Source organism: Fimicolochytrium jonesii, assembly GCF_025526975.1.
Source record: "Fimicolochytrium jonesii strain JEL569 chromosome Unknown EV422scaffold_19, whole genome shotgun sequence".
In the NCBI taxonomy this organism is placed as follows: Eukaryota; Fungi; Chytridiomycota; class Chytridiomycetes; order Spizellomycetales; family Powellomycetaceae; genus Fimicolochytrium; species Fimicolochytrium jonesii.
In genome coordinates, this window is record NW_026515686.1 from 338,094 (window position 1) to 358,975 (window position 20,882).

Genomic DNA, 20,882 nt, shown 5'->3' on the forward strand with positions numbered 1-20,882 from the left:
TACGACTAGCAGCAAACATGAAGTACGCCTGCGCGACAACACCGTATGTGTCGTTGCGAGGTGGGGGTCTGAAGGTGGTGCTATTCATGGAGGGGTGTGTTGGTGTGTTGGCAATCGAGGAACCCGACGGCTGGCGTTTCAGCAGGGATGGTCCACGAGAGGAACGCAGGGAGCTGCGGACGAACGAAGGGTTGGCAGTAGCGAAGGCGGCATCTGACCCGCAGGTGAGGGAATTGCAGTGAGGCGATTGGTGCGGGACGTGGTTGAATCGGAGATCGAATTGGAACATGATCGTGATGGTACGCACGTGTCAGATGGAGTTGTCTACGACCGGCTTGAGATGCAAGCTGCGTTGCCCCTAAGCCAGGCGATGCCCACTGACTTCCAGACAACGCGCAATGCCCACTGGGTACCGACTGAATCTAGTAAGGATAACGGCATTGCAGGGGCTTTGCAGCCATAGCAATCGCCCCGCCTATGGCGGCTACATGTATCGAGGCAACCCAGTCCATCGAGGCAACCCAGTGTATCGAGGTCTGCGGGAATGCGGTCACATTTCGGACACTTTCGGACAAGCCAACGCGTTCGTGTTTCCGAGTCCTATTCTCCTGCACCCGCCAGGAGGCTATTGCCGTTCGTCTCGCCACGGCGTCATCTCGTCGGCGACACAACAGAAGCAAGCTCTAAGATGCCGCCAACGGACAGCGACTATTCTCTGGATGACCAGCATGGGTGGCAGGGTGCCAATGACAAGGATCCGTAAGTTGGAAAAGTGGTGGGAGGTCCTATCCCAAGATGACTACGGAATGCACACTGAAAAAGCCTCCCCCTACAGCAACCAAGATGATCCCTCGCCCGAACCTCAGCCCCCGAACCCCCTCCAACGCACAATCGATTACGTCAACCATGAGCTCTCCTCCGCCGGGTTTCCTCTCACACTCAGCTTCACCCATCTAACCTCCGACCCAACCGAAGCCTCCTCCATCCTCAACTGCATCTGCACGCTCCTCCAACAACGCCAAAAGGACGTCGCGTACCGCGAGGACCTGCAGCATCGGTTGCGAAGGGCAATAGCGGATAATGATGATTTGAACGCTTTGGTAGCGCGGTTGAGGGCGCAGGGGGAGGCGTTGAGGAGGGAGGTGAAGGAGTTGGCGAATGGGGTGGAGAAGACTAGGGAGGCGGCGAAGAGGGAGAGTGAGAAGCATGCGACTACGAGGGAGGAATTGAAGACTACGAAGGGAAACTTTCAGTATGCTAAGACGCAGTACAATGTATGTGGGAGTGGGCTTTGCGTGTGCGTAAAGTGTGGGCTTCATCCGCAAATGCTGATTGATGTCTTCCGATTTCCAGCACGACCTCCGCAAAAAAGAACGCGAATTCCAAAGACTCAAAGAACGGCTCCAACGCACCGTCACCGAAAAGTCCAAAGTCAGCATCACGCTTTTGAACCCGCTCTCCAAACCCACCCCCTCCTCGTCCCCATCATCTGGGCAAATCAACAACTTAAAAGACGCAGCCAAACGGCAGGACGAGCTCATGTATGACGTCGTTATGCGAAACTACGAGGACCGCGAGCAGGAGCTGTTGAAGGAGAACCAGAGCTTGAGGGATACGTTGTATGAGACGTATACGGGGTTGAAGGATCGGTTTGGCGAGGCGGAGGATGTGCCGGAGGCGGTTGTTGGGGGTCCGAGGAGGGAGAAGGTTCACGATGAGGTAGGTTCGATGAGATGGCCTGCGTACGTCGGTGTCACGGGAGCTAAAGCCTATGCGACCCTTTTGTAGGAAGAGGCCATGGCCCGCGCCCACTTCCAGCTCCCGTTCAGCGTTGTACAAAACTCCGTGCAGCAGCGGATCCAGATGGCTATTTTGGACTTTAAGGACGAGTGGATGAGGATGGCGGAGGTTATGGACCACAAGATGGAAGGGAGTGATGAGATGAAGAGGAAGTTGGAGGCTTTGGAGAAGAATATCGGTGAGGAAATAAATGGTTTCGCACTGGAGCATGGCGAGGGTTTTGATGGTGTTGTGCTTACATTGGAAATCGTTGTGCAGAGGAATACAGAGCCGTTATTGAGGAGCAAGGGCGCTTACTGGAAATTTCGATGAATGGACAGTTCAATAAGGGTGACGACGCTGGTGGCGCTGGGTAGGCTTTTCATTCCGGGATTCATTGGTGAGAAACGCCGATGATAACTCAAATCTTCCTTTCCCGAACGCAAAGCTACGACACATCAATGGTAGATCTACAAGAACAGCGCAACGAAATCGAGGAGGCGCGCAAGCAGTTGGATGCGGAGAGAAAGCGGTTCACGGACGCTGCCATCAAGTTGGGCATGGAACGGGCTGCTTTGCAGGTGGGGCCCTCGGAAAGAGAGAGTTTATTGATTGCGATCATGATATGCTGACCTGCCCCTTCCGCAGCGTGAGAAGGTTGCCGTGCAGGAGGAACGCCGCGCTATTGAGACACGGGCTTTATTGCAGACATTGCCAGATACGCCAGGGTATGTTTGCGATGGTTCGTTGAAAAATTGTTTATAGCGTGTTCGACTAATTCTGCTACGCTTCGATGTCTACAGGCCAGACGACCGTACCCGCTCTTCCTCTCTCCAACCTATGAACACGCCCTCCACCCTCGACAACCTTTCTTCCATGAATTCAAAGTACTACACCCACTCCCCAGCAGACACCGGCACGCCATTCGGCCGCACCTACAGCACGGTAAACCCCGCACGGGACGCGCCGTCCGACATCTCCTCCGACGCCCTCATCGAGTCCGACACGTTCGCGCAGACTCCCCGTGTCCCCAACCAAATGCGCGCATGGAGACGGCATCAAACGGGAGGCGTGGACGATATCGTTGATACACCGGTCCAGGATCGCTATGGGTATTCGCCGTTGGGCCATTCGAGTAAGGATAATGGAGGAAACCAGCCGTCGACGACGAGGACTACGCCCCAGCAGCAGTCGCTGATTCGCTCGGCGTTGAAGAAGCAGGCTGGAACGTATGCTGGCGGTCGTGGTGGTAATGCGAATGGGATATCCTCGGCACATTCGACACCGTCCTCTAACGCCCGAACGGTGCGCATTACCGTGGATGAAGACGAAGGGCGAAGTTTCCGACCTGGTGAAGGGAAGGATGACGCGTACAATGATGCGAAGGAGAATGCATCACCGACATCAGGCCCGCACCGTTCCATGCCGATGGGGTCGGATACACCCGGGAGGAAAGGGTTCATTGCAACGTCCACGCCAAATGGTGATGGGAGTTACGGCGCTGCCGCCAAATCGCCCATTACACCCGTGATGGGCAGAAGCGGCAAGCCGATGTCGCCGGATTCGGCGAGGCGCAATATTGCAAGTCCGGCGGAGACGCTGAGACGGTTGCGGCGGATGTTGGCTACACCGCCTGCGGGCGCGAACTCGAGGCCGCTTTCTTCTGTCGTCGAATGAGGCGCACATACGGATGTGTTAAGGACACCCTGGACACTCCGCCATACTCAAGTCCTCTCGAATATGACTTGTGCTATTGCGTAGTCTCCATCATGGGACATTGTAACATGAGACGATGATACATTGGCTTTTAAAGCAACTGATGGGTTTAATATCAGGCTGGGCGCTCCTGTTCGATTGCATATATGAATACCAAAGCGTAATAGTCGACTGAAAGCAGAAACAAACTGGATGCACACCACCTCCTTCCGATTTGATAATGTCCACATCGGACCACTTCAGATACGCCGTTGGAAACATCGCTTTGAAAGCCGCCTCTTTCGCTGCCCACCGTGCCCCGATGTACGCCACAAGCCGCCTTTCTGCTGTTTCCAGGTTCTCCCACCTGCGGGTGTTGCATAAGGGTATGTCTATACTCACAGCCCGCTCGTGAGACGAGAGAAGGAGTTCGGACGAAGCTAGCCCTTCTTGTTCCCGCTTGGTGAAGATTCGATGGGCGAGGCGGGCTGGTGATTGGCGAGTTAGGAGCGCATGCATGCGTGGTAGGTGGATGATGTCGATGCCGACGCCGAGGATGGGCATTTTTCGGAAGAACCGCAAGTTTGAGAATGCGAGGCGCTTTCTCCGGATTGATTCCCCAGCCCCGATGCTACACAAATATCGTCCCCGTCTGACCCGAGCTCTCCTAGTTGTGGTATCGCTGTGCTGGAAGGCTCAACTCTGCACCGAAATAAACGAAATTAACGAAAGGTGGCTATTGCAACACATGGCCGTTTTCCTCAATAAGGAAGAAGGCCAAAACGAGCAAAACGCGTCTATCGCTGAAGGGAAGCACGGCTTGTCTTTCGTCCTTTCGTCGTTCCCACGCTCGCTGACTGATCAGACACTACGTATTAGAACACCCTCACGCAGACTTCCACACTCGCTTGCAGGCCAACCATCCGCAGGTGCGGTCATCTTCTGCTACTTTCCCTTGAACGCTTCCTCAAATTATTATCCGTACTAGTCCAACAGCTTTCCCAACCTTCCTGTGACATAACCGCGAAAGATGGCGGACCGATATTCGTTTTCCCTGACGACCTTCTCGCCGTCCGGCAAGCTTGTGCAAATTGAGCATGCCCTCGCTGTCGTTGCCCAGGGAGTAACAAGTGTTGGCATCAAAGGTAAGAACTCCTCATCCTTCCCCAGATGCCTTCTGAACACCGCACTAACCTTTCGCTCCCACAGCCCAAAACGGGATCGTGATTGCGACTGAGAAGAAGACACCCTCCATCCTTGTCGATGAAGCCACCACCGAGAAAGTGACTTTCATATGTCCCAACATTGGCATGGTGTATTCTGGAATGGGACCGGACGCCCGTGTGCTGGTGGATAAGGCTCGTAAGAGCGCTCAGGAATACAAACGCGTCTACCACGAGGAACCTCCCACAGCCATTCTGGTGAAGGAGATTGCGAGTGTCATGCAGGAGTTCACACAGAGCGGGTTAGTAGTCAGGTATCAGGCCACAGTCTGATATGGCTGGACGCTGATCATTTTCTGGCTTGCTTTCAGAGGTGTTCGACCATTCGGTGTCTCGCTGTTGATTGCAGGATTTGATGAGACGGGTCCTTCCTTGTACCAAGTTGACCCATCTGGCTCGTACTGGGCATGGAAGGCGAGCGCAATAGGGAAGAACATGGTCAACGCGAAAACTTTCCTGGAGAAGAGGTACGATCAATGAAAGTCTTATGCATAGCGTCATCAGGAATCATGGATTCATTTCTTCTCGTCCAGATATAACGAGAGCATGGAGATTGAAGACGCAGTGCACACCGCGATTCTGACCCTGAAGGAAGGATTCGAAGGGCAAATGACCGAGTCGACTATAGAAATCGGTGTTGCTCAGATTGTGGAGGAGGTATCGCACGAGGGAGTCAGGTCAAAAGTCGGCCGTTTCAAAAAGCTTGAGGCGACGGAGATCAAAGACTACCTAGCAAACATTGCCTGATAGTTGGAATTGCTTGTACAATAGGAGTGCGCCGCGAACATGATGAATATACCTATTTTGACTTCAGCGTTTCGGCGATGAGTGTGAAGGATATTGTGTCACGTATGCTCACAGAGGAGCAGGCCAACGGCGGGCATGGAAAAAGGTTTCAGTGGATAGAGAGCCTTTGGGCATCCGACTGAGTGCTCCATACTTGAGCTGGTTTTCTTCGATCTGGCGTCTGGCAAGTCATCCCCTTTTGACAACTATCGCGCTGTCAAAGCCGGAAATTGGCGTTGTCAGTAAGCAAGGAAAGACCTTTCGCCGTACTTTCGGGCCGCTAGTCAAGTGCCGTCCTGAACAAACTGTGCCGGTAATGCCCATCTATTCTCAAGCTTCGTTTCTTTTCCTCGGTCTCCTTCGCCAAACCCATATCGTCACCTTCCTTTACCTTGAACGCTCGACGCCTAGCTTAAGCGTTCAGCTTAAGCTTAAGCGTCAAATCTAAACAGCAAAACAACAGTCGGTTGACCTTTCACTTCTTCCCTTCCACGCCCTTTACGTGAAAGAAGGTTGAAGGCCGCTCCAACCCGTCCAAAAAACAACTCCCAACAGGAAAGCCGAAATGTGCTGCATCTTCACAAAATTGTGAGAACGACCACCACTCTTCATGCAACGTTTTACACACATACACACGCACAACATCAACTGCGGGTGCGGGAGTTGCTCCGAATGAGCGACTGGGTGGGTTAGCTGATGGTGGGAGATAGAGACCACCATACCATCAGCAAAGACCGCCGTTGAAGGAATTCCAAGACGCTTCACAACACCTATGAACGGCTTGGTCCTCATTCACTGGGAAAATGTGGACACCACCTCAACAGCGTCCGGGAGGGTAGAGTGATATTATCCTCGCCCCATAAAAGGCAGCGGCGCAACATGTAGGTGACAGGACGTCTCGAAAACTAGCATTATTCCCTTAGCACAGCATCAAACCACTAATCCCACAACATTCATCAAATGGACCCACTCTTCTGCTACCTCACCGTCACCACAACCCAAAACCAAGCCGTCTCCACGTACCAAATCCCGCTCTCCCGCGCCAAACAGCTCTCGACGCAATGCGGTTTCTTCAAAGCGCTGTACGACCAGCACCGGCCCAACTTCAACCCGGGCGCCGGGCAGCCGGTGCCCACCATGCAGACCGCGCTGCCGTCGCCGAACACGTTCGATGTGCTGCTGCATTGGCTGTATCATCGGGATATGGTTGCGGTGCATAAGGCGCTGGCGGCAGGGTTGGGGCAGGGGCAGGGTGGTGGGGCGGCGTTTGAGGCGTTTTTTGGGGTGGTGAGGAATGCGGCGCATTTGGGGATTTATGACAGTGCTGAGGATATCTTCTGGTGAGTTCGTCGCTATAATCATGTACTTGGAAACCGGGAAAGAATGTTTTGCCAATCGATCTTGAATATACCAGGGATGTGATGGCAGCCTGGGCCGCCGACAAATGGCTCAAAGGACTCCGCGACTGCCCCAAGTGGACCTGGACAATCATCCCCATCGTCCTCGCCGCGCGCGCCGCTATCGCCGTAGGCGGCGGGGGCGTGGGCGGCGACATGATGGCCAAATGGGCTAGCGGCGACCAAAAGGTGGCCGACCGCGGGCTGGAGGAGGTCAAGAAGGTTTTAGCTCTTTATCGTAGTGGTGGGTCCGGTGGTGCTGCTTCTGGTGGCGGACAGACAGCCCGCCCCCCCGCTCAGAACGGCGGTCGACCCCCGCAACAACAGCAACAGCAGCAAAGTTACGACGACGACGACGACGTGACCGTTTTTGGAGACGAAGACGACGGCGAGGATCTGGGCGGGTTTATGGTGTACGAGCCTGCGCCGGAGCTGATGGGTCCCTTGGCGGATGATCGCCGCAAGAAGAGGAAGAAGAGGCGTGGACTGCTTACGAAGTTCAAGGATTTGATGGTTAAGGAGGAGCAGGTCTTACTTGCTACGGTAGTTGTTGTGAGGGATAGTAAAGGGAGAGTGGTGGATGAGAAGGTTATTCGGCACAAGAAGTAAAGCGTTTGAGCTTGCACGCCGCCTGGATAGCAGTCGGGTAGCACGCTTTCTCTTGTTGGACAAACAAAACATGACATTCGATAGAATACACATCTTGCTCATATTTCATTTGAAATGCGGAGATACAAAAGCTTATAAAGAGACTTCAAAGCGACTCGAAAGGCCATACGCAATTTAATCAGACGTGAAGGGGAAAGGGGCACTAAGACAAAATCTACCACACGCAACAGACGCCGCAACGATGAGGGTGAAACGAAATACCGTGCATCGCACAGTAATAGGAACCCAACTACCAAGAAAGAACGCTGGTGGGCACAAAAAGTGCCTCCAAAACACGATGGATGACTTGAGAGGTCCCCTCTTGAACCTCCAGCACCTGGAAGTAATAGGTCTTCACAATGAGACCCCGATCTGCAAGCGAATGTCTTCGTAGGGCAATTCCTGGATTGGTATGAGGGCGCCTCGGGATGCCAAGGCGAGCACTACCAGATGGGGAGATGGCTAGAACCGAAAGGACCAGTGCAACGTGACGCAGGCCGCTTATGAGCACTTACCGTGATAAAAAGCCTGGGTAGCTGCTGCACGGCTCGTAGCGACCGGCGGTAGCATGTCCAGGAACATGACTGGCGAGGGAGTCAATTCGTAGTTCGAGACGATGAGGGCCCATTGTGATCTTATCTCACCATTTCCGTCCTCCGCATTGAGTGTAAGATCCTTCACATAACTAGAATGAAAGTGATAAATGAAATGCAGACGAGGTTTCCATCAGAAGAGAATCCCTGGCGATACTCACTCGAAGAACTGCAGCGCGTCCAAGTCGGCGCCAGCCATCTGCGAATCGTTCAGCTCTCCAAGGGAACCTAATGCGTCGTCGTTAGTTTAGAATCATGTCGACATGGGACGCGTGTTGCGTGTCGCTTACCTCCATCATCGAGCATGTCGGAGATATCTTTCAATGGTGACATATCTCCGAACATTCCTCCAAGGTAAGAGCCGGAGCTACGAAAACCGCGTCAGCTATACAGCGGATTGCATTAACTTGACCGGACAAGCTAATGGATACCGTTGTAAGCCGGAATAAGCGGGATCATCACCGATAGCGAATGATGCACGCTTCGACAAGGGTGTTTGGCCACGCGAAAGGATTGATCCGGTTTGTTCTGAGTTGGCAAAGGTAAGTACGCCCACCGAGTCGGTATGGCCAGGAGATCTGCGACTCACCAGAGGCGACGGAACCAGCACGGGAGCTTCTTTGCCACGGCATAAGCTCACTCTTGCGTCTCTCGTTGCCGGCACGGAGCACTTCGGCGTCGTCTACAGAGGCGTCCATCTGCGCAGATCGCGCTGTCAATTTGCATAAAAGACATATCATTCTATGTTGTTGAACGTACCACTGAGTTGGAAAGCACTCCGTCGTTGTAGTAATCTTCAAATTGACCAAATGCTGTATATGAAGGAAGTCTTCAGTACAGGCAAGCCTTACTGCCGGCTCTGCCATGCAACGCACCTGCGTCTCTGCTGGATGCTGTCTCGTGGTGGGCTGCATCCGCGTTATCAACGTCACCCTTGCGGCGTTTGGTCTGAGGCAGGTCCTCTGTGGTATGCACTGCGATCAACGGGTATCAATACGGGAACATCAAGACTACAGCATGTCCCTGGATGCCACTCTCACCTGCGGCCCTCTTCCTCACAATTACAGTCTTCTCCCAGAAACTAGTCAACGCGGGACCGACATCTGCATGGGACCGAATCCTAGGTACTATAGTCCCATACGCAAAGATCCAGTGGCAACAACGTACTGACCAAGAGATGGAATCCGAAGGAGAGTCTGCAGAAGCCCTTTGTCTTTCCTGATCTTGGCCTACTCCTGTATGAGATTATGGATGGCAGGGTTCCGTTGTCTCCATTACTCACCCTGATACGAGCTTGGCGCTCAGCTTCCATCAGATCGGTGAGAGCATTGTTTCGCATGTCACGCAGATCTTCACTGGTCAACTCCGTCTAAACGTAAAAGCAGCGATGTAGTAACCAACCACATCAGGAGTACGCATAAGACTTACTCACATCCATGTCAATGAAGACGCGCTTCCTCTTCTGTCGCAACTTGCTATGGGCTTCGGTCTGGGCACCGCCTTCGCCATAGTTCTCGACAGGAGTCATAATGTCGGGAGCAACTTGGTCCGACATCGCAAGGGGTGCTTGAGCGGCCATGTGCATGGGCTCATGATCTGGCAGACCCATGTCCAGGTCGTCGAATGCAGGGAATGGCATATCGAGATTCTAGAATGAGTGTTTGCCGTTTTAGACGAGATCTGGGAAGCAATCACGCGGAAGCATCCACGCTGACCTCGATGTTCCCACGCGGTTTCTTCGCAGCGGCGTTGTGATCATCTCCAATATCCGCAAACAAGTCAAAGTCGCCAGCTCCACCATCCATCATCAAGTCCGGCCCGCCGCTTGCTAACATGAGAGGGTCCTCCTGCCCTTTGAATTCCAAGCGACGGTCCTGCGGGAAAGAAATCTCGGAAAGTCTGTGACTCTGGTCCAAGGTGATGGACTTCAGGGAACCAACGTGGGGTGAGCTGACACTGGATTGCTGCGCTCCGAACGAAATGGACGCTAGCCCCGACGGGCTGCCGGTGAGGAAAGACGGAGCTAAAGAAGGTTGTCAACACACGAGCACTACGACGGAACTACGAATAAGTATCTGAAGAGACTCACATTCGGTCGAGTTGGGACCGGTTTGGAAGATCCAGCCCAGATCCATCCGTTTCTCATTCTGTCAAGAGCGGTAGATGAGCCCCTGAACGTTGATCCCTTGGACAGGGAATGTCGCATACCAGTAGACTTGGCTTAAGCACAAGCGGCTGTTCGCGTTGCAGCTCATCGGCCTCCGAAGTTTGGAGAGTGATTGCGTCGTATCTACAGCGAACGGAAACCTCAGCTAGCTTGTATCATACGTCGCAAAGCACTATCCGCCCACCTTGCTTCCGTGACAGGCATATCAAGGTCGCCGCTCATATTGTCCGCCCATGATCGCCTAAGTTTGAGGAACACCTGGTTCACCTCCGCTATTGAACGGTCCCATTAAGCGCGATGCATTAACCTAAACAGCAACAGAACAGACTTGGACGACACCTACAGTACAAAAAGGCATACTGCTCGGAATACACCCTCGTCACTCCGACCATCATATTAGATCTGCAGGTGGCCACGGACAGCTCAGTAAGGCACAACCAGGCCCCGATAAGCAATGAAGCTCCGTACGTACGTCAGCCGCAGGGCCAAAGGCTGCGGAGGAGAGCTCAGGAATTCACTGCGAGAAACCCCACCGGTTCAGTTCGGAGGTACCGTGACTGCTCAGCAACGCAGTATGATGTACCATGCTTTAATGAGATCAACCCCGTTCACCTCGCGTTTCGTGAGCTGCGAATGTCCGTAAACAGCGGTAAGCACTCGGTCAATGGGGAAAGAGGACTTGGACGTAGTGCTCACCTTCTTGAAAGAGTGCTTAGGCCCCAAAGTTGCAGCTAGCCAAACGATGCCGAGGCCTCCTTGACCTTTCGACAGGAAGATGTCCTGGGAGTAGAACATCGTGGACTTCTGCGGGGCTAGAAGATACGCTCTCTGTTGGAAAGGAGCACGAGGTGTACATATATCTTTCAACTTTCTGAAGGCGGCTATGGATGGCAAAACGCAGGCTCAGCACCAAAATAGTATTTGAGGCTACTGCCTCGGGATTCACACAAGCAAAGACGCGTCCGTTGTGCTGTAGGTGCTTACAGACCCAGTTACAGACCGGGGGTATCCCCCTGGGATGGGTATCCCCGGCAGTTTACTGATCTCCAGGGGGCAGATTCACTCTGTATTGCGGTGCAGCCTGGAATGTACGTACACATCAACTACACCGAATCCCACCACCACCAACACCAGCAACAACCCCAATCTACTGTATCAGCCATCTAATCTACGCAGCATTATGGTGCACCCTAATAACATCATCCAACCCCTCCAAATGCTCCAATAACCCCCCAAACGCCTCCATTTCCTCCGGCGCCACGCTCACCTTCTCCTCCGCCACATACGCCGTCTCAAACTCCTTGATCTCATATCCCCTTGCCCCTAACGCCTTCGTCACGGCCCACAAGTCCTTCACCGCGCAATACACCTCCATCGTCCCATCCTCCTCATCAATGGTCGCGATGTCCTCGACGTTCGCGTCAATTGCCGAGTCTTCCATTTCGGATAATGAGTGCCCTGAGTTGCCGGCGGAGAAGATGACCCGCCCGCATTTACGAAACATGTACATCACCGGCGTGATGCTACACTCCCGCTTTGTGAAAGCGTGCCGCACCTCCGCAAACGTCCTGTTCTTGTTATCCGTCAACGCTTCCACCACACACGCCACCCCGCCAGGTCCCATTCCCTCATACACACTGGGCGTCAGATCCTCCTCGGAGCCCGTCCCGAACCCCGACGCCTTTTTGAGAGCGGTGTCGAGGGTGGCTTTGGGCATTTGGTGAGTTTTGGCGAGTTGGAGTGCGGCGGCAAGGTAGGGGTTGTGAGAGGGGTCGGTTTCGTTGTTGCCAGCTTTGACGGCGGAGATTATTTGGCGGGTGATTTTGGACATTTGTTTGGCTCGCTGGGCGTCGTTGGCGCCTTTTAGGCGTTTGATTTTGGACCACTTGTTATCTGCCGGTGGGGAAAAGGATGAGTTCCGGGCGATGTATCTGAGGAGGCAAGGGGTCGAGTACTTACGTCCGGCGAACCGCACTTGTGAATGGCATAATGGGTCGAAATTGGATAGTCTCAGTCTTTGTGCAGGTTGTGATGGAGTCAGTCGAGCTTGCTGCAGTAGACAACCCCTAAAGACTTTGCTGCAGGCTGGTGAGAACATTATGGCTATGGATGTCCCTGGGGATTGCACCAGGATTCGGGGCCGTAAATTGTCAAACGTCGAATGTGTTCGTCTTCGTCCGTGTACAGTACCCGCCCGCGAGCCTCGTGTGCTTTGGCTGGATGACACGCCGTATCGATGCCGGGAACCCTTGAAGAAGCGCTGTATTGACTAAGCGTGGAGCGGTTGGGCTGTAAAGTAAGAATGCGAACGTTCGTAATGGGTCGTAACTGGTAACTCCTACACTCCCTTCTCAACGACCCTGACCAAAGGGACATGGGCGTCTGAACCGAGGCAACGTGTCGACGGCGAAGGGGAGACGTATGTAAGAGCCGTTCTCTGCTGGCGTTGGCAGTATACTGCAGATATTCCCCGCTCACTTCAGTCAACGACCGTTTTTGGTCAGGCTGTGGTCAACATCCTGCCCAACTGCAGGAATTTCTTTCTCCTACCAAGACCCATTCTTAAAAGACGCTTGCGTCTACCTTCCTTCCGTCCGCTGCTGTCCAGACGGCTGGCCTGGTCTTTCCCGCTGGATAGAGACGACAACACCATGAATGTCCTAGTCTACACAGGCCCCGGAACCGCACGCGGGCCGGTCCAACATACCCTCACGACGCTCCGGTCGCTTCTGTCCTCCAGTTACGATGTCATACCCGTCGACTCCAACACCCTCCTGAAGGAACCATGGCAGCATACCGCAGCCTGTTTAGTCATCCCGGGCGGACGAGACTTACCCTATGTTGAGCACCTGGAGCCGCACGGCACGAAAATCGTCGAGGACTACGTCAAGAACGGGGGCTCGTACCTTGGGATATGCGCCGGCGCGTATTTCGCTTGCAAGGGGGTTGAGTTCGAGGTCGGCAGGCAGGGGTACGAGGTCGTTGGTGGGCGGGAGCTGAGATTCTGGCCTGGGATTGGGAAAGGGAGCGTTACGGAAAACTTCATTTATGATAGCGAGGAAGGTGCAAGGGCGGTCAAAGTGGTGAGGGACAACCAGTTTGCGGCGGGCGGTGTTGAAGGTGCCGCTGTGGATCTGTATGTGAACGGTGGACCGTACTTTGACCTCACGAACGTCACCCTGGGCGACTCGGCGCATGTGCTGGCTTGGTACAGCAATGATGACGGGTCGGCCATCGCGGATCGACCAGCGATCGTGGAATGCGTGGTTGGGAAAGGGAAGGCGATATTATCGGGTCCTCATTTCGAGTATCAGCTTGTCGGCGGGCCGAAATCCGGAGAAGAACCGGAGGAAGTGCGACGACGCTTGCAAGCTGCTGAACCGCAAAGGGCGAGTCTCACCCGAGATCTTCTCGTACGACTAGGGTTGAGGTTGAACGACCCGTCGTCGGACTTGAGCGCCGCTTCGGGCGATGCGACCCCCAAGCTATCGTTCATGTACCTTTGTGACAGCCGGCGGTCCGGAGATGCGAATGAGCAATGGCTTGCGAAAGTTCTTGGACCGAAATGCCAATCAGGGACGGTGGAAGACACTGCGAACAGGCTAACGTTCACACGAGCCGATGCATCGAAGGACGGGATGCCAGCTGTTCACCTAAACACGCTGAGCATCTCCGATGTGGAGGCAGATAAACCGTCAGTCAACATCGTTGTTTACCCTTCGGGCCAGTACCCTACGGAAGAAACCCCCAAGTTTGATTTTGCGCGGTACTTTTCGGTTCTCGAAGAATGTCAGGGCAGCCAGCGAGATCAGAACCCAGCGCCAGCGTTCGGATCAAGCCTGCTGTATGGAGAAATCGTCGGTTCGACACAGACACTTCTAGAAAAGTTCGTCGACACATTTTGATCATCTATGCTGGTACCGAATGGAACTCATGTGCTGACTTCCGATGTCCTTCATCAGGAATCTCAAACTCGCATCAACCCTCCATAATGGGTTCGTATGCACCGCCACACACCAAGTGGCAGGACGAGGTATGGCTATTATACAAGATGGTCCCATTGACAGATCACTAAGACGTCGTCCCATTCAGGCCGCGGCAAGAACTCATGGATATCACAAGCCGGATGCCTGATGTTCTCCTACGCTCTCGAACACCACGACATGAAGTCCGCCATCTTTGTCCAATACCTCGTCGGGTTGTCGCTTGTGGACGCTGTGCGGGCTAGACCTGGGTGTGAGGTTCGTGCACTATGCGGGCGTTTTCCGACCGTTCATGTTCATTGACTGTTGTCACATGAGGAAACAGAACCTACCTATCCACCTGAAGTGGCCAAACGACATATACGCTCGTGTCGACGACGGACCAGACGGGTTACGGAAGATTGGCGGTATACTCGTGACGTCTAGCTACCAGGACGGTGCTTTCAGGATGGTCATTGGTGCGGCTCGCCTCGCTTTCAATGATTGCTGGAAAACGTGGTCGGCCGACTCACAAACTTACACCTGAACAACAGGTTGCGGCGTCAACGTCTCAAACGCCCGTCCAACAACATCCCTCCAAGAACTTCAAAGGCTTCATTCCATGAAACTGGGCAGTTCCAAGGCCTCCCCGGATCTGGTAACAGTCGAGGAAGTCCTCGCGCGCTTCATGACACAGTTCGAGCGTGACTACAAGCTGTTCGCCGATACCGCCAAGAGTGGACGGGGGTTCGCATTTGAGCCGTTTCTGGAGCGGTATTATGCGGCTTGGCTGCATAGGTATGTCCATCTCGGAAATCACTTTGCGTCGTTTTTCTCTGTGCTGATGCTGACACTTGTATATTACACCACCAGCGACGCCGTCGTATCCCTGCAAGACCACGACAACACGCGCGCCAAGATCGTCGGGATCGACTCTGGCGGCTTGTTGCGCGCCGTCACCGTCGCTGATGACCACAGTGAGGCTGAGTCCACTTATGCGAGGGAGTATCTGTTGCAGCCGGATGGAAACAGCTTTGATATGATGAAGGGACTTATTATGCGCAAGAAGTGAGTGGAAGTGTAGATAATAGAAAATGGGAGGTTGGACCGAGTTCGGACTTGGAATCGGCGTATTGCGTTGGAGAAGTTCAGAAATTTGCTGTGTCCCTTGAACGGAACAAAAATCAAACGAGCGCAAAAATCAAAACTCATTTCGATAGGTGTATCACAGCGGTTAGCCTGATAGGTCGATGAACAGATGAACAGCGAGTATTATCTGGTAATATATATGTACATTAGTCGTCGGACCATCACTCGTCCTATGTCTTCCGCCGGGTAAGATGGTCATATATGACGACCTGGATATGCTCATCCGTCACAATATGTGTTCTGGTTGTATTATCCCCTGGTTTCGGTTCCTAAACCCTCAAAGGAAATCAGTTCACCGCCAACTCATACCACCAACGATATGCCTAAAACATCCCTACCTTCGGATCGACATTAATTATCTTCCGATCTCGCTTATTTTTGAACAGTATCCCGCTCTCATTGTCCGCAATAACCTGGAAATTTGGGGTTGCGTTGCTGGTGCATGTCTGCGTCTCCCAGTTATAGAAGCTCATGTCTGTTGTGCGCGGCATCAAGGCCCGTGTGCGGAGGAAGTAGGGCTCGAAGTTTTCGGTTTTGAGACGGTGGGCGTAGTCGATGTAACCGCTGATTTCTTGGTTTTTGGCGTTGTAGGTGCGGATGAAGATTATGGACTGCATCGGAAAGCAACGATAAGGTCTCGCCACATGATTAGGTCTTGACACATATATGATAGAGAGTCGTGCATCACTCACTCACCGTGAGCTTTCCGCTCCGATTTGATTCCTCTCTCTCAGCCAGTGCCTGCAAGAACGGGTATCCGGACAGGTCTTTCGCATACGATGCAAGCACCTTCGTGGCCAAGCGCTTGTTCAGACGGAAGTTCTCGGCGGCTCGTTTCTTGGCCTCGAATTCCTCTCGTTTCAGTGGCTCGCCTGAGCCCCGGTAACCGAGCTCGACTAGTTGTCTTGCTAGCTCTTTGTCCTGGATATGAGGGTCAGGTTTGTGATTGATGGTCATTCGAGGTTTAGACTTGACGAACCTCGAGAAAGTATAAGTCGGTACTGCTTATTTGACTGTCCAGATATTCCTCGTATGTCGCATGGTCGGCGACGGCGCTGTCGCCTATGCCGCTCTGGATGTCTGCGAGCTCATCACTCATGCTGCGCTCAGTTGTCCGGTCAGGTCGATCGAATTGAAGAATTGCAAAGAGAAACACCAACAAAACTAGGGCTCCGTCCCGTCAGGGATGGGCCGGGTTTGCCGCAGGCCACAAAACCCTCTAACTACGTAGAGATTCGCTGTCGAAATCGGGATTTGCTCAGTGCACTGTGACGCGCCTATAACCGTTTTCATTTCGCAACATCACATTCTTATAATTTCTTACGTTGGTGAGCAGCTCCTTCCTGCCATCAAAATGCGCTTTGCATGTCAAGGAACTTGCCGATGGAAGACAATGTAACTGGGGGCACGACCGGTGAAGGGCAGCGGTTGCTGGAAGGCTATTGACAAGATCTATCCCCAAGTCCCACAACTGCCCTTGGAACCGTATCTGAAGCACGCGTAGGTTCGATTCGTCGAGGCCCGCGTTGCCTTGTCTTTTTTTTTTGGGATTTTCCTCGCGTATGAGGATGGACCATTGTTTCAGGGTAGAGAGCGAACTCCCTCTCAAATCCGCCAAAGACCAATGACCACCTACCGCCACAAACGAGTCCTCTCAGTCCAATCGCACGTCGTCTATGGCTACGTAGGTAAATCTAAAGCTTCCTCCCAAACTTTCAAGTCACCTTCGTCGACTTTCGGGCGATCTACGATGGCTAAACGCATTTTCCCACAGGCAACAAAGCAGCGACGTTTCCTCTGCAATGCCACGGGTTCGACGTGGACCCAGTGAACGCTGTTCAGTTTTCGAACCATAGTGGTAAACAACGCATCGCGGGGAGGTGCAAGTGCCAGGACTCCATGAAAGCTCACTCTTTATGTGCACTTGGAAACGGCAGGCTACCCAACAAAAGGCGGCGAAAAGCTCACGCCAGCACAACTGGAGGCGCTATGCGATGGATTAGAAGCGAACGGCATGCTGGGGGAGTACACGCATGTCTTGACTGGTTCGTTTGATTTGACGGAGGACTGAGACGGAGTTTCCGATGCTTATGATGCATTCCTGGGATGTGAATAGGGTATATTGGCAACGCGGAGACGTTGAAGAGCCTGGCTAAGCTTGTGAGGAAGATGCGGGCTGCTAACCCGGAGTTAGTTGTTGGTGAGTGAGGTGGGATCTCCGGTGACAATATTCCCATCTCATACCAGCGCTCACAATGCAAGTAACTTTGCATCAGTCGTGGACACGGTAATGGGCGACAACGGGAAGCTCTACGTTCCCGAGGACGTCATGCCAGGTTGTTCACAGACGTGCCAGCTTGTGTCGTAACATATATTTCCTAATCATGCTGTTCGTATGGCATCGCAGTCTATCGCGACGTGTTATGCCCCCTAGCCTCAGTCATTACACCCAACGGCTTTGAAGCAAGGTACATTGACCGCTGCCGTTAATGCTCTCTTCCATTGCATCTACTAACTCGCCATTACCTCCACATCCCAAAGCCTCCTCACCGGACAATCCCTAACCACCCTCCCTCACATCCGCTCATCCCTCACTCAGCTGCACGCAAAGAGCATCCCGACGATAATCATCACATCCACAACCCTCACAGATTTTCTGCCCCCCGCCGCAATATCCGCCAATCCGGACGACTGGATCTACCTCATCGCCTCTCAACCAACCACCCAAACGTTCTTCATGATCCCTATGCGAAAGCGCCAGGCGCATTTCACGGGCACCGGCGACCTTTTCGGCGCGTTGTTACTCGCGAATATGGATGTGCCGGTGAAAGACACGATCACCGCATCACAGCACCTCAAAGACGCGTGTTTGCGTTCGGTGGCGGTTATGCAGGCTGTGTTGGATGAGACGACGGAACGGCAATGTCAACGGGAGAAGGCGAGAAATGGGGATGTGAATGCGGCTGGCTGGAGCGGGGATGACGCACAACGCCGCGCGATGTTTTTGAGAGATCATGAATTGGCGATCGTGCAGTGTCGTGGACTTTTTACGGGGGAGAGAGTGGTTCAGACATATGAGTGGGGGGTATTGGATATTAGTTGGTCCTAGGTTCGTAGAAGTATTGTAGATCTCTACCCGAAAGAAAGGACTTTTTTTTCAACCGCTCCATTTAGTTCGATAGTAATCCATATACCAATCCATCTCATACTTCGTTCAAATCATCCTATCCCTAAACTCTATCCCTAAACTATCCTACCACTACCACTACCACTACTAGAATAACCTCATCCCCTCCTTCCCCGCCTCCCCGCCAGCCTCGCCATAGACACCGTCCCCTTCAACGTCGGTTTTGCGAAAATCACATGCTGGTCTTCATCCCCCTGCCCGTGCCGCTGTCGGTGCAGCAGCCGGGTCGGAGGTAAGCCGTAGGATGTCGGTGATTCGAGGTGGTAGGGTAGGGCGTTGGTGATGTGCTGGAACATCTCGGTAGTTAGCCATTAGAGATCAGGCAGGATGGAAAGAGGGAGCGTGGGAAGGAGAAGAGACATATGGTGGGTACGCACCGTCCTCCCCAACCGGTCGTCCTCCTCCCGCCGTCTCCGCTTATCCTCCTCCCTAATCTTGACAAGTCTATCCAGATCCGCATGATACCTAAAATCAAAATCACACCCCACGCGTCAACTTTCCTCAACCACTAAATACACCGCACCAACCCAGTGCAACGTACGAGATAGCATCAGCAGGATCCACATGCCCCCTCTGCACAATCACATCACTCGTCTTATGTTTCGCGTTCATCATCTTTGCGGGGAGGTCGGCGCCCCAGCCCCACGGGTCTGGGTCCGTGCGCGGGGGAAATTGCGGTTGAGGTTGGTGAGGAAGGTGCAGGCGGTCAGATTCCCAGTGCCAGATGTCGGGGCCTTGCTGTTGTTGACGGAAACGTCTGTGAGTGGTCGTGAAAACATCTGCAGCGGAGGAGAGGGAACACAACCTCGTAGCCTTCATTTCCTCTGGGTCTGCGGCCGGTGATTTTGGGTTTGGGTGGCGCGGGTGTGTCTGTTGTGGAGGCTTGTTGGGGTGGAGCTTCTTGCTTTGGTGGAGAGATGAAACAGACGAGACGGAGGTGGTGGATCTGAGCCCGATAACCAGAGTGAGGGGCTAGTCTCGGATGCAACTAACCTTGATCTCCCGTGGAAGCTTCGTGGAGTTTTCAACACTCCTCGTCTGTTCCTCACGCTTCCCCGCAACATCCTCAAGGTGGCCACGCCTCTCCACTGTCCCGCCCGGCCGCCGTTGCGCATGGTTCATATAGTCCCTTACAGAATTATATCTGTACTCGGGCGGAGGAATCGGGTCGATATCGCACTTGTGAAACCGGGTGTCGGGCTGGTAAGGAGTGGAGGTGTCATTGTTGAAGCCGAGGGCGCTCGCGACTGTTGGGTGATGGTGAGTGCGGTGGGTGACTGTGCTGGGAATGTAATTGGTCTGTGGTGGATGTGTCTGAAATGGAGAATGAATGTGCATAAGTGCTTCCCCACACAGGAAATGCCCTCGGTTCGCTCTCTTCGTAACATGAACTCGGAAACAAGAACCAAAGGGCCCTCAGACGCTCGGTAAGAACGGGAACGATACCAGCATTACGCATTCGGCGCCATTCGGCTCACTCCCTTCGCACTGTCTGCGCTCGCGCGGCCGGCTTCGCCCCAATTTGCGCTTGCTGTACTTCGGGCTCGCTCCCGCGAATTCCAATCCACACTAACCTGCTCCTGCCTCGAAATCGAAGCACCAGCCCCGTTATGCACAGTCTTCCTCACCTCACCACCTTTCCTCTCGCCGCCCCTTCCCTCCCTCCCACTCCTACCAAAAGGAAAGTACATCCCCCTTTCCTCCTCGACCCTCCTCTTCCTCTCCTCCTTCCTCCTCTCCTCCTTCTCCTTCATCTGCACCTTCGCCCAATGCGCCAGATCATCTTTCATCTGCTGCCGGCGCTCAATCACCTCCACGGGGTCGCTGTTGAGAGTGGTAGCGAATTCCGGCGGGCGGCGTGTATATGGAATTGTATTGTTTGGGCCGGACTGGTCGACGAGCGAAGCCCCGAAGTAGATGGTGTTGTTGGCGGTGTGGGGCGGAGGCGGCTGTTGTGCAGATGGGGCTGTGTGAAGGGAAGGATACAGTGAGTTATGATGAAGGTAAAAGTCATCTGTGTTAAGATTTTCTCACCTTGGGCGTTGGGTGCGCCACCTCGGATGGAGCCGTCAAAGTTCATACTGCTCAGTCCATCTGTGTGCCAGCGACCGTGACCGCCTGCCGGCCTTGCGTTCTCAGCTACGAAAAAGGACATGATGGTGTTGGGTGTAGATGACCGGCAGCGAAATCTTCCAGTGCTTGGAACTTGGAAGCGAGACGGAGTGCTGGTCACTTGCCGAAAGAAACACTAGCCTCCGCGAACTTGTCATTAACTCTCACGTCGCTGATTTGAGCG

The 20,882-nt window shown here is 53.6% G+C and overlaps 9 protein-coding genes across 9 annotated transcripts; 5 read left to right on the forward strand and 4 right to left on the reverse strand.

Moving 5' to 3' along the window:
- Window positions 1-417: 417 nt before the first annotated feature.
- Window positions 418-3,501, forward strand: EV422DRAFT_127988 (Afadin and alpha-actinin-binding-domain-containing protein). The gene is made up of 8 exons (XM_053064719.1): window positions 418-759; window positions 836-1,274; window positions 1,354-1,719; window positions 1,789-1,978; window positions 2,059-2,152; window positions 2,228-2,360; window positions 2,428-2,507; window positions 2,583-3,501. The coding sequence occupies exons 1-8, from the start codon at window positions 545-547 to the stop codon at window positions 3,454-3,456; spliced, it is 2,391 nt and encodes a 796-aa protein (XP_052923905.1). The 5' UTR covers window positions 418-544; the 3' UTR covers window positions 3,457-3,501.
- A 783-nt stretch (window positions 3,502-4,284) lies between these two features.
- EV422DRAFT_536160 (nucleophile aminohydrolase) lies at window positions 4,285-5,510 on the forward strand. Its single transcript, XM_053070812.1, has 4 exons — window positions 4,285-4,619; window positions 4,684-4,939; window positions 5,009-5,164; window positions 5,231-5,510. The coding sequence occupies exons 1-4, from the start codon at window positions 4,505-4,507 to the stop codon at window positions 5,442-5,444; spliced, it is 741 nt and encodes a 246-aa protein (XP_052923906.1). The 5' UTR covers window positions 4,285-4,504; the 3' UTR covers window positions 5,445-5,510.
- Window positions 5,511-6,443: 933 nt separating this feature from the next.
- EV422DRAFT_507794 (uncharacterized protein) lies at window positions 6,444-7,489 on the forward strand (the record flags this gene model as incomplete). Its single annotated transcript, XM_053068678.1, has 2 exons — window positions 6,444-6,823; window positions 6,898-7,489. 2 exons carry the CDS (start codon window positions 6,444-6,446, stop codon window positions 7,487-7,489), a joined length of 972 nt encoding a protein of 323 aa, XP_052923907.1.
- An 88-nt stretch (window positions 7,490-7,577) lies between these two features.
- Window positions 7,578-11,216, reverse strand: EV422DRAFT_621467 (Rec8 like protein-domain-containing protein). Its single transcript, XM_053074137.1, has 20 exons — window positions 10,985-11,216; window positions 10,872-10,915; window positions 10,761-10,805; window positions 10,632-10,690; window positions 10,473-10,560; window positions 10,330-10,411; window positions 10,211-10,268; window positions 9,837-10,144; window positions 9,554-9,769; window positions 9,404-9,490; window positions 9,293-9,350; window positions 9,162-9,224; window positions 8,997-9,095; window positions 8,881-8,933; window positions 8,711-8,819; window positions 8,553-8,649; window positions 8,412-8,488; window positions 8,283-8,349; window positions 8,044-8,213; window positions 7,578-7,971 (listed from the first exon to the last, which is right to left on the reverse strand). Exons 1-20 carry the CDS (start codon window positions 11,081-11,083, stop codon window positions 7,883-7,885), a joined length of 1,968 nt encoding a protein of 655 aa, XP_052923908.1. The 5' UTR covers window positions 11,084-11,216; the 3' UTR covers window positions 7,578-7,882.
- A 48-nt stretch (window positions 11,217-11,264) lies between these two features.
- EV422DRAFT_128774 (transcriptional regulator TACO1-like protein) lies at window positions 11,265-12,624 on the reverse strand. The gene is made up of 2 exons (XM_053064722.1): window positions 12,248-12,624; window positions 11,265-12,181 (listed from the first exon to the last, which is right to left on the reverse strand). The coding sequence occupies exons 1-2, from the start codon at window positions 12,384-12,386 to the stop codon at window positions 11,457-11,459; spliced, it is 864 nt and encodes a 287-aa protein (XP_052923909.1). The 5' UTR covers window positions 12,387-12,624; the 3' UTR covers window positions 11,265-11,456.
- A 169-nt stretch (window positions 12,625-12,793) lies between these two features.
- EV422DRAFT_128787 (biotin-protein ligase) lies at window positions 12,794-15,456 on the forward strand. Its single transcript, XM_053064723.1, has 6 exons — window positions 12,794-14,174; window positions 14,251-14,321; window positions 14,381-14,529; window positions 14,597-14,729; window positions 14,805-15,048; window positions 15,124-15,456. The coding sequence occupies exons 1-6, from the start codon at window positions 12,940-12,942 to the stop codon at window positions 15,320-15,322; spliced, it is 2,031 nt and encodes a 676-aa protein (XP_052923910.1). The 5' UTR covers window positions 12,794-12,939; the 3' UTR covers window positions 15,323-15,456.
- Window positions 15,457-15,569: 113 nt separating this feature from the next.
- On the reverse strand, window positions 15,570-16,498 carry EV422DRAFT_551132 (uncharacterized protein; the record flags this gene model as incomplete). The annotated part of the gene is made up of 4 exons (XM_053071815.1): window positions 15,570-15,668; window positions 15,738-16,010; window positions 16,096-16,320; window positions 16,379-16,498. The coding sequence occupies 4 exons, from the start codon at window positions 16,496-16,498 to the stop codon at window positions 15,570-15,572; spliced, it is 717 nt and encodes a 238-aa protein (XP_052923911.1).
- Window positions 16,499-16,881: 383 nt separating this feature from the next.
- Window positions 16,882-18,596, forward strand: EV422DRAFT_128662 (uncharacterized protein). The gene is made up of 7 exons (XM_053064721.1): window positions 16,882-17,087; window positions 17,174-17,257; window positions 17,337-17,444; window positions 17,516-17,599; window positions 17,676-17,735; window positions 17,807-17,867; window positions 17,941-18,596. Exons 1-7 carry the CDS (start codon window positions 17,024-17,026, stop codon window positions 18,506-18,508), a joined length of 1,029 nt encoding a protein of 342 aa, XP_052923912.1. The 5' UTR covers window positions 16,882-17,023; the 3' UTR covers window positions 18,509-18,596.
- Window positions 18,597-19,799: 1,203 nt separating this feature from the next.
- EV422DRAFT_128572 (uncharacterized protein) lies at window positions 19,800-20,819 on the reverse strand. Its single transcript, XM_053064720.1, has 2 exons — window positions 20,621-20,819; window positions 19,800-20,552 (listed from the first exon to the last, which is right to left on the reverse strand). Exons 1-2 carry the CDS (start codon window positions 20,739-20,741, stop codon window positions 20,038-20,040), a joined length of 636 nt encoding a protein of 211 aa, XP_052923913.1. The 5' UTR covers window positions 20,742-20,819; the 3' UTR covers window positions 19,800-20,037.
- Window positions 20,820-20,882: the final 63 nt, after the last annotated feature.

Bases quoted from the DNA above. Each gene is read 5' to 3' on its own strand.
- EV422DRAFT_128572 (XM_053064720.1), bottom strand. From the start codon at position 20,741: ATGTCCTTTTTCGTAGCTGAGAACGCAAGGCCGGCAGGCGGTCACGGT. The intron at 20,553-20,620 runs GTGAGAAAATCT...CCCTTCACACAG, and splicing joins TGGCGCACCCAACGCCCAAG to CCCCATCTGCACAACAGCCG.
- EV422DRAFT_128787 (XM_053064723.1), top strand. From the start codon at position 12,940: ATGAATGTCCTAGTCTACACAGGCCCCGGAACCGCACGCGGGCCGGTC. The intron at 14,530-14,596 runs GTTCGTGCACTA...ATGAGGAAACAG, and splicing joins GGGCTAGACCTGGGTGTGAG to AACCTACCTATCCACCTGAA. The intron at 15,049-15,123 runs GTATGTCCATCT...TTACACCACCAG, and splicing joins TATGCGGCTTGGCTGCATAG to CGACGCCGTCGTATCCCTGC.
- EV422DRAFT_621467 (XM_053074137.1), bottom strand. From the start codon at position 11,083: ATGTTCTACTCCCAGGACATCTTCCTGTCGAAAGGTCAAGGAGGCCTC. The intron at 9,491-9,553 runs GTGAGTAAGTCT...TTTTACGTTTAG, and splicing joins GCGTCTTCATTGACATGGAT to ACGGAGTTGACCAGTGAAGA. The intron at 8,934-8,996 runs GTGCGTTGCATG...CTTCATATACAG, and splicing joins AGCATCCAGCAGAGACGCAG to CATTTGGTCAATTTGAAGAT.
- EV422DRAFT_127988 (XM_053064719.1), top strand. From the start codon at position 545: ATGCGGTCACATTTCGGACACTTTCGGACAAGCCAACGCGTTCGTGTT. The intron at 760-835 runs GTAAGTTGGAAA...CTCCCCCTACAG, and splicing joins GGTGCCAATGACAAGGATCC to CAACCAAGATGATCCCTCGC. The intron at 1,275-1,353 runs GTATGTGGGAGT...TCCGATTTCCAG, and splicing joins ATGCTAAGACGCAGTACAAT to CACGACCTCCGCAAAAAAGA.
- EV422DRAFT_128774 (XM_053064722.1), bottom strand. From the start codon at position 12,386: ATGTTCTCACCAGCCTGCAGCAAAGTCTTTAGGGGTTGTCTACTGCAG. The intron at 12,182-12,247 runs GTAAGTACTCGA...CCCCACCGGCAG, and splicing joins ACAAGTGCGGTTCGCCGGAC to ATAACAAGTGGTCCAAAATC.
- EV422DRAFT_128662 (XM_053064721.1), top strand. From the start codon at position 17,024: ATGACCACCTACCGCCACAAACGAGTCCTCTCAGTCCAATCGCACGTC. The intron at 17,258-17,336 runs GTAAACAACGCA...TGGAAACGGCAG, and splicing joins TCAGTTTTCGAACCATAGTG to GCTACCCAACAAAAGGCGGC. The intron at 17,445-17,515 runs GTTCGTTTGATT...GGATGTGAATAG, and splicing joins GTACACGCATGTCTTGACTG to GGTATATTGGCAACGCGGAG.
- EV422DRAFT_536160 (XM_053070812.1), top strand. From the start codon at position 4,505: ATGGCGGACCGATATTCGTTTTCCCTGACGACCTTCTCGCCGTCCGGC. The intron at 4,940-5,008 runs GTTAGTAGTCAG...GCTTGCTTTCAG, and splicing joins CAGGAGTTCACACAGAGCGG to AGGTGTTCGACCATTCGGTG. The intron at 5,165-5,230 runs GTACGATCAATG...CTTCTCGTCCAG, and splicing joins AAAACTTTCCTGGAGAAGAG to ATATAACGAGAGCATGGAGA.